The sequence below is a fragment of the Paroedura picta genome, chromosome 1 (genome assembly GCF_049243985.1).
Source record: "Paroedura picta isolate Pp20150507F chromosome 1, Ppicta_v3.0, whole genome shotgun sequence".
Lineage (NCBI taxonomy): Eukaryota > Metazoa > Chordata > Lepidosauria > Squamata > Gekkonidae > Paroedura > Paroedura picta.
This window is the reverse complement of record NC_135369.1, coordinates 69,462,336-69,475,065: the sequence shown is the minus strand read 5'-3', so window position 1 is coordinate 69,475,065 and position 12,730 is coordinate 69,462,336. Positions and strand designations below refer to the sequence as shown.

Sequence of the window (12,730 nt, the reverse complement as noted above, 5' to 3'; positions counted from 1 at the left end):
GGCTGCAAAGATTGTTCTTGCTGAAGCCTTTCAGAGCAAGGACAGGGTAGACCAGCTGACCAAGTGGGTCATGTCAAAGGGGCGCAACCCCTGGAAACCTGGGTTCTTTAAAGACCCAAATCCCCTGGAGAAACTTACAGAGACTTTTCAGTCTTACTGTGACTCCAGGAGGCTGAAACTGGGAAGTGTGAGTACCCACGCTGCCTGGGGTCTCTACACTGCCCTGCAGGACAGTGTGGCACAGATTAGAGAACTCCAAACAGCGTTGGAAAGTAAAGATCTTGAGAGAGAAATCGGGGAGCGAGATGCTGTAATTAGCAAGCTCCACCGAAAAATAGAACAGTTGCAAGGAGAGAAATTTGACTTGCTGGTGGACAAAAACCACTATGCAAATCTGGTACAGGAGAAAGATCTCCAGTGCCAACAGGCTCTTCTGAGAGCAGAAGAGGCCTCCGCTAAGGTGAAAGAATTGGGCAAGCTGCATGATCAGGCACAGAGTGCAGCACAATTTCTGGCTAGGGAAAAAGCAGCACAAGTCTCAGCCATAAGCCATGATGCGTGCCGCCATGAAATTGAAGGTCTGAAGCAAAAATTGGGGCTTCAGACTGCTCTCATTGCAACTGTTCACCCCAAGACGCTCCCTGCCCTGCCAGACCTGTCTCACACCGAGCAGGTACTGCCAGCAGAGGCTGTCTCACATCTGCCAATCAACCCTGATTGGATGGAAACCCCCACTCCGGTCCATCCTGTCCAGCATGAGACAGTCCGGAGGCACATGGCAAACGGCCGTGTTGAGGTTACCAACCAGGAGAGAGTCATGATTTGGAAGCCTCATGAAGCGAAGGCTATTGGTGACCAGTTGGGCCCTCTCAACAGGGACACTGGCGTGCAATGGCTATATTCAACCCTAGAGCAGTACCCCACTGCCAGCGGGGAGGATCTATGCCAATTGGTAAGGGTGTGTGCTACTGGACCAGACGCACAAGCCTTACGGAATGGCCTACTCCAACGTAATATGGCACAGTTAGGTCCAATGAATTGGGCCCGGGAAATAGCCAAGTTGCTATGGCCAGGCCAATCAGCGGAGCTACTGTTCCTCATGGACAAGCAAGGCCCCGATGAGACCCCTGAAAGCTATTCAATCCACAAGTGCTTTCTTGCGCAGTTAGCTGAGAAGGTTCAGGCAAATGCTCAGGGTATGTGGAACTTTAATGTAGACAAGTTTAAGACCCCGTTCTACAATGGTCTCAACACCAGAACAAAAATTGCTATAGGCTTGTTCAACCCGACCAACATCACTTGGTATGCGCTCAAGGAGAAGGTACGGCTCGCTGGCGACCTTTTCCGTGAGGCGGCCTATGCTCAAGGTTCTCGAGTCAAGCATCCCAAGAAAGGCTCCCAGGAATCAGTGCAGGCGGTCACTTATGCCAACAGTGGCCCCCATTTGAAACGTAGAAAAAACAGGAGACACAGCAGCTTTGGAGCAGGGAAAAACCTCTCTGGCCAAAGTGCAGAGTCTTCCCTTGGCACCCAAACTGCTGTGCCTCCCCCAACACCTCTTGGGAACCCTCAGCAGGCAGTTCCCTCTGCCCAGAATCGGTCTCAGCACCCGGAAACCTTCCTAAGGAGATACTTCTGGGCCGGGCTCAAGGAGGCCAGATTGGACATGGCCCAGTTCAACAGGCAGCCTCTGGGAAAGCTAGCCCTTGCCTATGGGAAGCTTACTGCCAACTCAGCAGAGCGCCCACAGCCACCTTCCCCTGCCCAAAACAGGGATAAGACACAGAGTGGTTTTTCTTATAGTAACTTCCCCCAGAATAATCCCAAACCTAATAGAGATTCTGCCCCTCAGCAGCAGAATAAAATTAGTGACCGGATTTTTCTGTGGCGGGAACTTAGAAATGCTGGAGCAGACATGTCCCAGTATCATGACAAACCCACATCTGTGCTCATGTGTGCTTTTGTAAAGGTCATTAGAGAGAAAAGGAACAGAGACATACTTAGATATGAGCTACAGAAAACTAGCCCCCTAGAAAGTTCTTCTGAATCCCCTAAGGATTGGCAGAAGGAAATAGAGAAATTTAAAACTCTTACCCAGAAACAAGATTTAGAAATTAAGGATCTTAATGAGAAAAACAAGGAATTCCAGGGTGAACTTTTAAAAGTAAAAACACATTTGCAAAATGTACTGGATTTCCAAAGCCACACAGATAAGAAATTGAAAAGAAAATACAGCAGATCCAGCAACCCAGCTTTACCTCTTGTCTTTAAAGAAGAGGAAATATTTTCAGTTCCCCCATCTCAGAGTCAGGAAGGAAATCCTGCCTCTGAACCTGTACAGAGTTCCAAAATCCAAGTTGACAGGGAAGAATGTGTTGCAAGGACAACATTCTTTTTCAATTTACTCTTAGCTTCCCTCCTTCCAGTTAATGTTGCAAGCAAAGTTAACAGATTTCCAATTCAATAAGATAATCAGCTTATTTTCTCAACTTCCACAAATAGTTCCAGTGCCACTGAGTTAATTTACACAGAAAAATAATTGTTCAACATGTGTGCTTCCATTTTTATTTTTAAACTTCCAAATTTTAAATTTGGCTACAATTGGTAGAGCCTCCAGCTATAGTTGCAGTCACACTGAAACAGCCACTATTTTGCAATCTTAAAACAGACTCTCTTTGTCTAACTGCCTTCCTAGGCACTCAGTCCCATGACTCATGCCTTGCTCTCCCGCAGGGAAGCAAATAATCTACATAACTAAGGAACTTTAACAGCACAGAAAGTATTCTTTCTTCTCAAATCAGGAAGGGAAGTTTTGTTTCTTTAAAGACTGACTCCCACCTCATGGAAGCAAGGGGGGGAAGTCACAGATCTTCTTTGGGAAATGCGTCCTTTACAGATTTTTCTTCCCTTTTACATTTTGTCTTTTTATTTTTAAATGGCAATTAGAACATTTTCTTTTCTTTTTGTCATTTTTTTTTGTTTTGAATTAAAATCTAGCTTATCAGGCAGCCAATAAAGACCTTCTGCCCATGCACAGGAACAGTCTTTCCCTTTAAGGATACCAGGTTTCTCTGCCTAAGAATGGGAGCATCTGGTTGAAGTATTTCGATTGTGTCCAGTTCAAGGAATGGAAGGGACAATCGGACAATCCTCAGGAGGATTGTGCCACTGAAGAGCCCCCAGAGGTCAAACCTCCAGCCCCCACCACAACTGTTGTGGTCAAACAACTCTCACTGAGCAATTCAGGAGAGCCTGCTTTGGAAGGTGTGGCAGAAACCTTCCTCCAGTTTGATCCAGGGTAAAGGGAAATAGGGACAAAGACCTTGCCCACTCTTGGACGCGAGGGGGGGGAGAATACTTTACACAGCTAAATAAATGTATCCATCTGGTTAGCCCCAATTAGCATGGGTGCTTCCCAGATCGATGTAGCAAAAAAATGAAGTTCTGACAAATAAACAGGCAGTAGCAACTGATGCCACCTCTCGACTGGCCAAACCAGTCCAAATTTCTCTGGAGATTGTTGTAGAAGTACAGCACTCCATGAACTCAATGAGTGAACGTTTCCCTGGCACTCGCATGTGCGCAGGCTCACTCTATTAATTTGGCCCTAGTCACGAACTAATCAGACCTAAATCTGAGGGCCACATTAAGTAAAGCAGTTCATGATGGCAACCCTCATGCCGAATGAAGCTGCCCTATTTGATTGGTGGGCTCTCTTGCAAGATTGAGCCGGGATTGCTCCGCCTGTTCGTGGCCACAGTAGTTCCACCGGAATTTTTTCCAAATTCACCCTGTAGTTCTTCTTGGACTTCTAATTCAGTCCGGAGACATCCTCTATGTTAGCCACTGGGCTAGGATCTCTCTTCTACGGGTTGGCAGACAGTCAATGTCCAAGGTTGCCAATGCCGGGAGAAATAAGGCCTCATCTGTGACAGTGAAGCCCTAGAGGCACATCACCCGTGCCTTGCCCCCACCAAAAATTGATCAGGAAAAATGCTCTTTTGGACATGACCCAAGAGTATAATTTGGCCATTGGTTATCACCGGATCCAGCCCTTGGCACCATTATTTAATCACTGTTCCTGTAACATGTACTCAATCCATGAATGGGTCTTCACTTACACCGCTCTCCTCTGGACGAAGCAAGAGCTCCCATATCTCTCCTGTCATCCTGGGACTTGGTATGGAACCCCTCCACAACCTCCTCATGCATCCTGCTCTTTAGAAAACCCTGGAAGCAGTGAAACAGCTGGAGATGCTGCCATCCTGATCGTCACTGTTAACGGTAACCAGATCTCCACTTTAGCCACCAAGATTACTAACTTGGGACATCACCAGTGGTAGGAATCCCTGCTAAGATGGTCAAGCAATGCTACCAGTGCCATCAACTTCAAGATGCACCCCATCATCATCCTCATCTGCCAGATCACCCTGGTCATTCCCCTTTTCTACCTTGCCTGCTGGGAAAAGGGACAATTCAACAGACTGTACCTGATTGCCTCGTACCCATAATGGACCCTTGGTCTACTCTGCGCCCTCTACTGGCTCCTACTGAAATTCACCTCCTGACCTGGAGTTGGCTTTGAACTATTATGCTTCCTGCTTTTCCCCTGCCTGGGTATTCCAGGAAGATACTTCATGCAGCCCCAAGGACTATGGACTCTGCTGTGAACTGTTTTCTGCCTTTCACCAGCATGGACAGGATCCCTCCGTTCCACTGCATTTTTCTTGCACAGCTGTGGACCTGCATCACCTACAGCTGCCTTTCCTGTCTACCAACTCAAGATGGTGATGGAATAAAAATTCATCTTTGATTGGAAAAATTTTGACTCTAGCCTACACATGGACTGGACTGACTAGCAGCAAAGCAATTGCAGCTGCTAGCGCTACCGGATTGGACATTTGATTTAAAGGGAAAGATGCCTAACCTCTTTCCCTCCATGAGAATTATGTATTTTATTTCATTTACTATTATTGTATTGTTGTATTGATGTGTATGTGTGTGTATTTTCCCTTAGGATTTAAGCATTTTAATGTAATTTTAATTAATGATATTTAGAATAATGTTTTATTATAGATTGTATTTGTAAGGTAGATTGCTGCCCGCATGTTAGAAATAACTGCCCAAACCTGTCATAAGGAAAAAGATTCAGTTTTCACTTTGCCAGCACATTTCCACTGTCACCTAAAAGGGACCAGCCCTTAGCTCCTAATACTATTTTTGCTTTTAATTTGGCTTTGATAGAGTAGGAAGTTTTTCTAGTGGCAAGAACTGGAAACCTACCTCACCCTCCCAAAAGTCTTTCTGACTATTTTCTTTTGTGGACAGTTTATCTTTGCTTACATGTGTTTTGGTCATTTGTGAACGTTCCAAAGAGTTCCACTCTTTGTAGTTCCCAAATGAAGGGGGGGATTGTTATGTGGGCTGCCACCCCTCCATCAAAGGCTGGCGCACCCGTGTCAACCCTTCCTGACACTCCTGAGCAGACCCTGGCACCAGAGAGAGAAAAGCCAGGTCAAGCCTTGCAAAGCATAATGGGAGAGCAACTAAAACCCACTTCTGGCTCAGAAGCAGGACTTGGAGTTAGGCTTTGTCAGCACACCTGGCAAGTACAGAGAGACAAAGGCACCCCACCCAAGACTCCCCTCCAGCCAGCCAAGCACATTGTCTTGTAAGGGGAACTGGCCACTCTCTTTCAACACCAAATCTAATCCAAGATTTGGTCTTTGTCTTTTCCCTTACCACTATCCCCAGGCACAAGCAATCATCCAGGATTTGCCAGAAATGGGCCATCAGCCCTTCTAGACAGGAAATATTTCTTCATATTCCCAGCAGCTAGTTTCTTTGTCTCAGCAACCTGTTTCTTTGTTGGGACCCGGCTCCAGCCATCAAACTCTTTGTCCAAGCCCTGGACAAGGTAGGATCTGCCCCCTATCACCTCAGGTCACAAATTTCCTTTAAATATTGGGCTCCAACAGCCACAAAGCGCAGTCAGTTTCCAGGCTACAGAAACTCTGTCCGACGCTCGTCTTGGTCCCTCGTCCGTCGCCCCAAATTGCTTCCCTGGACCTCCGGAACTCTGCTCCACCCAGAAGACAGGTAGATATCACTTCCTATCAACCCTTAGTATAGGTTCCTCCCCTATAAGCCTTTTCCTTGTGTGCTAGTGGCTAGGAATGTACATTTCTTTGCTAGAGTACGCATGTGTTGTCTTTTGTCTAATTAGTGTGTGTTAATAAAATCCTTTCATGTTTAGATCATTGTCTGCCTTGGTTCTATCTCAGTGACATAATTACCCAGTAAACTGTGCAATACAAGGTCCCACGTTACGCCACGCTGCCTCTTGCTGGCTCTACTAGCTGATTCCCCACAACTAAATTTAGACACGTGTCCTTACAGACACGCATTTGGCGTAACACCTGGTCCGGGGACCGGGACCGGGCCATGGCTCCTCCTTGTCCTCCTCCCTTGCTGCTGCCTCGGGAGCTGCCCTGACACTCTGCCGCCGGCTCACCTTTGGTGCTCTCCAGTGGCTGCCATGGCTGCGGCTCCCCCTCGGCGTGGCACTGCGCAACTCCTGCTAGCAGGGCCCCCTAGCAGACGGTGGGAAGTCAGGGGCGCCAGCGGGAAAGCAAGTGGAGCAGGGGTTCATTCGGCGGCTGCGACATCCCTCAGCAAAAGACTGCCCCCCCCCCGGGCCTCAGTAAAATTGTCAAGCATTGACCGGTCCCCGGTGATAAAAAGGTTGGGGACCACTGCTTTAGGTAACTCTCTGTCTGAATGCAGAAAAAGGCTTTGCTTCTTTTTCTGTCTGCAGCCTTTGACTCAGTAAATCATGCTATCTGGTTGAGGTGTTTGTAGACAAACATAGGCCTCAGGGGTGTGCCATGGAATGGTTTAAATTGTTCTTTATTGACTGAACTCAAAGGTTTGCTGTTGGAGACCAGATATCATCAGTTTGGGAGCTATTTTATGGGATTCAAGTGAGCAATCTTATCCCCCACTTTATTCATCCTCTATGTAATGCCTTTAGGAGAAATAATTTGTAGCTTTTGAATTTTTTATCACCAGTATGCTGATAACACCCAGTTCTATAGCTCTGTATTAAAATCCCCTGGTAATGTAGTAGAGGTTTTGAGCCACTGCCTGGTAGTTCAAAGTGAAAAAAATTGAACCAGACAAGATGGAAGTGATGTTTGTTGGAAAGGTGGAGATGTTGAAATATATTGTACTTTCCACTTCTGATGGACTTCAGCTGACCCTCACTGACTTGGTTAAGAGCCTAGGAATTACATTGGATTCAATATTGCTGCTGGAGAAGCAAGTTAATGCTGCAGCAAAAAATTTGCATGTGTCTCCATCTTGGTCCAGTCTGGAAGATGCCCCCCATCCTGACATGGTCGACCTTGCTACTTGGATCCACACCATGGTTAGCATCAAAACTGTAGAACTGTAATACACTCTACAAAGGTCCCCTTCAAAGTAAACAAGACTCCAACTGGTACATGATTTCACAGCTCGGTTAATAGGAACATATTGCCTGCATTCTGCAGTCATTCCATTGGCTGTCTATCAGTTATTGAGATCAGTTCAAGCCACTGACTATCACATACAAAGCTCTTCATGGTCTTAGTCCCTCACATCTGCAGGACTGCCCCCTCCCAATGTTTCACCACTACAGCTTCACTACTTCAAGCATGATCTTCTGCAGCGGCCGCTCTACATATGGGCAAAATGCCCACAGACATGCAGTCTTTATTGTAACTTCCCCTTCATGGAATGACCTATTTGATAAGGTCAGGACGGCTCTCATTGTACTGGCTTTCTGCCAACGATGCAATTCAGTCCCAAACTGAATTGTTTGGGAGAGCTTTTTTACATAGGTAGAGTCATACCATAACAAAATTTAAAGAAATATTATTTGGCAAAGATATAAGGATTGTGGACTGTACTATACTGTGTATTCTATTTACTGCCTGGTATTTGAAGTATGATCCTGCTATGTAATTTCTGCATCATTTAACATGTCATATTAATGCTTATACTTTGGTTCAGCTCCTTTTCTGCAATTCAAACCTTATTGCCTTGTTTATTGGATGGCACATTCTATAGACTGTGACAGACCTACACTGGGGAATCTGCTTTGTGTCTCAGTGAGAAAACCAGACTACAAATCATGTAAACAAATAAATACAATAAGTAATGTTTATACCACGTATGGCTGGAATTGAAACGCTCTATTACCCTTTTCCCTCTCAGTAATCAGTATGGTTGTACAAGGAAGTGCAGCTACTCTTTGGAGATCTATCCTCCCTATTCTTTCCTCACATTGCCACAGGTAAATAACAACCTGCACTCTACACCTAGCTCCTCAGCAGAAAGTGGTCACAAAAAAGCTTCAACCATTTCTCACACTGAGCATATCAGCAGTACTTGGAAACACAGCAACATAAATATTCTGAGGCATGATGAAAATACCTGGTATCATTGTGACAGCAGGGATTTAAGTTGCAGGCCTGGAAACCCCAGCCACAGAGGTGAATGGAAAGCAGTGAACAACAAGTTATTGCACAGAGCCATCTGAATTCTACTGTACTCAACAACTGTAAAGGGATGTCAGGAATATATGTGAGTATAATCTGCAGATTGTACATATACTGTAATGTGGGATGTTAAATCAGGATTCAGGATCACCTAATGAAGTTGACTGGTAGTAGATTCAGGCCTATCTGATAAGGTCTGGAAGAAAAAGAAAACACTTTGTACAGAATTAGCTTAGGGAACTAACTGCCATAATGTAGGCAGTAATCAAGCATAAAGTGACCATAAATCTGGGGCCACAAGGCGGGTTATCTCGGGTTATCTCCTCTTCATGCACAACAATCAAAGGAAATAAAGTCTACGTCAGCAGCAGCAGCAATGAAACTGACCCTCCCATTTTTAATGAGAATGCAGTGGTAACCTACCTGCAGTGTCTCCTGGCCTATCTGTGCTGGAAACAAGGATAGAGAAAGGAGAGAAAGCCTTGGTGTACTGTGATTAGCGGGTCATTAAAGCGACACCCCACAGGCTTATAAGGAGCCTCTTGTGAGGCTCCTGCCCAGTACAAGCAGGACCACAGAGGGAGAATTCGCTAACGCAGCCCCCTGGTCTTGGGGAACCAGAGGATAGTGATACAAGCCAACACTCGTCTCCTCGGGGAGGCCATGAAAAATCCTGAAGTACGCGCAGCGACCCTGCCACTTAATTGCCGTCCAAAATGCTACCCAAGAGCCCGGGATTCTGGGCTCCTGCCTGAATTTCAATCGTCCTTCTCAAAAACTTCGGGACTAGGGCACCTTCACACGCACGTCGTATCCTGGCAACCCCGGCTGGGCAACCTCTCCCCCCTCTCCCCTCCCTCCCCAACTGGCCTCAGAAGGGCTGTGGCTGGGCGATGGTGATGGCGGAGGCAGTGGTGGCGGCAGCAGAAAGGCCGTCCCTCCTCCCTCCCCCCCACTCCCTGACTGGCTTCAGGGTGGCAGCGGCCCAGGAAGAGCCGCCCGAGCAGGCGGCAGCAGAGCTGGCCAGGAAGCCCCGCCCCGAAGCTCAGGCACCTGTGCTGGGGCCTCCTGAGTCTGGGCTGCCTGCTGGGCTGTCTGCTGGGCCAAAAAAAAATTTAAACATCATTTTTAAATTTAATTTTTTTAAAAAAATTGCAGAACGCCACGGAATGCAGGGGAAATTAGAAAACACCGCAGGATGTGGGGCAAATGCCCCAAATGTGGGACTGTCTGGCTACCTTAATCAAGCATTAAATTCTCCTAATGTCAGTGGGGCTTATTTCAGTTTTCTCACTCTTTGCATATCCTTTTCTATATTTTTTCCTTTGCTTCTTAATAGGGACCTTAAGTAGCTCTTGGCAGCCCTTTGTAAAGGTGTCTGATTTACAGGAAGTAGACATCTTACTTGTTCTACCTCCTGGTGGTCAGCACTGACTAGTATGGACTAGATTTAGTGAATTATAATTCCCTATATAATTCCCTATATTCCCAAGGATGGCCAGGATGGCCTAGAATAGCTTGATCTTGAAAACTAAGCAAGGCTGGCCATGGTCAGTGTTTGGATGGGAAACCACTAAGGAATACCAAGGTTACTATAGAGTTACTATACAGAAGCAAGCAATGGCAAGCCACCTCTGAATGTCTCTTGCCTTGAAATGAGTCACTTTCACCTGCAACAAAAACAAAAAACACCACCAAATATTCAATAGCTTGAAAGTAATCTAAGTGTGAGTCTGGGCTAGCTATTTTACATAACTCTGGACCAAGACTCAGATATAAGACCTCCTATATCAGCATCCGTTTCTATTTGGAGTATTCTAAGTGGATGTTTGGATCACTTGGGCAGATAACTAGCTCTGCTAAAATGTCATACTAATTCTTCACATCAGTTTTCATCTTTGTACAAGGCCCAGGAAATGATTGTGAGTGAAGGTCAAAGGCCAACCCAATACTAGGAGTATTGTGCCAGAGAAATGACACTAATAAGGTTCATAAGTTAGGTGAATTAATTATTTTCACCAGTGGTTTAGAAACCCTGTATTAACTGTGATACAATTTAAAGTTGGGTTCTGCACCTTGAACCTAAGAATGGGGCCATATTATTTGTTTATTAGATTTCTATACCCCCATTCCAAGAGCCTCTTGTGGCACAGGGTGGTAAGGCAGCCAAAAGGCTGTGAGTTTGATCTCAAGGTTGACTCAGCCTTCCATTCTTCCGAGGTCAGTAAAATGAGTACCCAGCTTGCTGGGTGGTAAAAAAGTAATGACTGAGGAAGGGAATGGCAAACCACCCTGTATTGAATCTGCCAAGATAATGCTAGAGGGCGTCACCCCAAGAGTCACCCCAAGAGTCGGTGCTTGGACAGGGGATACCTTTACCTTTACCCCCACTCCTGAACCAGCCAGCTCGTGGCGGTTTACAATAAAGGATAGCAATAAAACACTGTCCCCATAAGACGGCAAGGCTTATGTCATCTTGCTGACAAAATAACAATACAGAAAAGAAGGTGGAATAAAATAGCATAGCTGGCGACAATAACTATCCTTTACTAGACCCTTATTCCTCAGCTCATCAATACCCAGTTGTGGTATCTTAAAAGATGTTAATCAAGGGGGCGATAATTGGCCCCAGGGGATTCCAGATTTCACAAAGATGGGGGAGGACCTGCTCTTATTAGGCTGGTATTCGGCCTGGCCTCAGTCAAAAGCCTGGCAGAAGAGCTCTGTTTGCAGGCCCTATGGAACCCAGAGAGCTTCAATAGACCCCCTTAGCTCTTCTGTGAGCTCATTCCACCAGGTGGGGGCCAGGACCGAAGAAGCCCTGGTCCTGGTTGACGCTGGACATGCTTCCCGAGGGTCCGGGACAATCAACAGATTCATACCCACAGAGTGAAGTGCCCTGTGGGGAGCATAGGCGATCCTGCAGATAGGTAGGATCCAGGCCTTAAAGATCAAATCCAAGATCATAAACTTGATCCAGAATCAAACCGGAAACCAATGCAATGTCTCAGCAATGGCTAGACATGGGCCCTCCAAGATGATCTAGTGAGGACCCATGCAGCCACATTCTGTATCAAAGTATACCTTGTCCGCTGCGGTACACTTTTGGTAATTTGTCCCAGCACTATTGTCAATGACAAACATGTGTCTAATCAGTTGTGCATGCAAGAAAAGGCAATTGTGTAAATCAGTTCCCAGAAATGAATAAAGTATGAAAGTCATTAAATTAGAAAAACCACATCCAAAAATGGTTCATCAAGGGAAATAGATCCTCATTATTCAATATCTAACGTGACGTATCTCTGTAGAGAGAAAAGTTTTAAATAAAAAAGTCAGCTGGAAAATGTTACCACCAAGATTGCAAATTGAAATTATATGTTTCATTGTGTATTTGGATTTCTGCACAGCCCTGATTAGTCTTGTTACCAAGCAGTTTTTTTTTTCATGACTGTCTTGATGACTTTATGGCTCTCAAGAGAGCTCTGATAAAAATTCTGCTGCACAACCCTTGAGTAACATGAAGACTATTCACTACTGTGAGACACAGGGAAGGTGAACATGGCTGGTTCCACATCTTTATGTGGAAGAAAAGCCTTGCCTAGAAAGGCACTTACCTTGAGCTGCTTTTTGCATGTGCCTCTGGGTTATCTCTCCTTTCAAATGGTCTGTACAAAAAAACACACCGAAATATAGCAGGTTAAAGAACTCATCACCATTTAGGCAGTAGTAAGGATTCTAATAACCTACCATATTTTAAATTCCTGGCATAGGCAGTTAACATAGAGGGCGTGTTCCCTATCAATAGACTAATTTGCTGATGACACTAAACTGGGAGGGGTAGCAAACACACCAGAAGACAGAATCAAAATGCAAGATGATCTTGACAGGCTAGAAAACTGGGCTAAAATGAATAATATGACTTTCAATAGTGATAAATGTAAAGTTCTTCATTTACATAGGAAAAAATCAAATGCATCACCATGGGATGTCTTGGCAGTAGTATGTGTGAACAGAATCTGGGGGTCTGAGTAGAACAGACACCTAACATGAGCCGGCAGTGTGACTCAGTAGCTAAAAAGGCAAACAGGATATTGGGCTTCATTAAAAGAAGCATAATGTCCAGATCACGTGAGGTGATATTACCACTTTCCTCTGCTCTGGTTAGACCTCACTTGGAGTTCTGTGTT

The 12,730-nt window shown here is 45.5% G+C and overlaps 1 protein-coding gene across 5 annotated transcripts in view; it reads right to left on the bottom strand.

Annotated features, from left to right (window-relative positions):
- KIF6 (kinesin family member 6) overlaps positions 1 to 12,730 on the bottom strand; it is a 214,631-nt gene that overhangs the window by 32,614 nt on the left and 169,287 nt on the right. For all 5 annotated transcript variants that reach the window (XR_013231806.1, XM_077341951.1, XM_077341917.1 and 2 more), the window contains one exon: positions 12,158 to 12,208. Coding sequence is in view for 4 of the 5 variants with exons in the window: in XM_077341951.1 (XP_077198066.1) it covers positions 12,158 to 12,208 (51 nt within the window). In the remaining variant the exon portion in view is untranslated. The remainder of the gene's footprint in view (positions 1 to 12,157; positions 12,209 to 12,730) is intronic.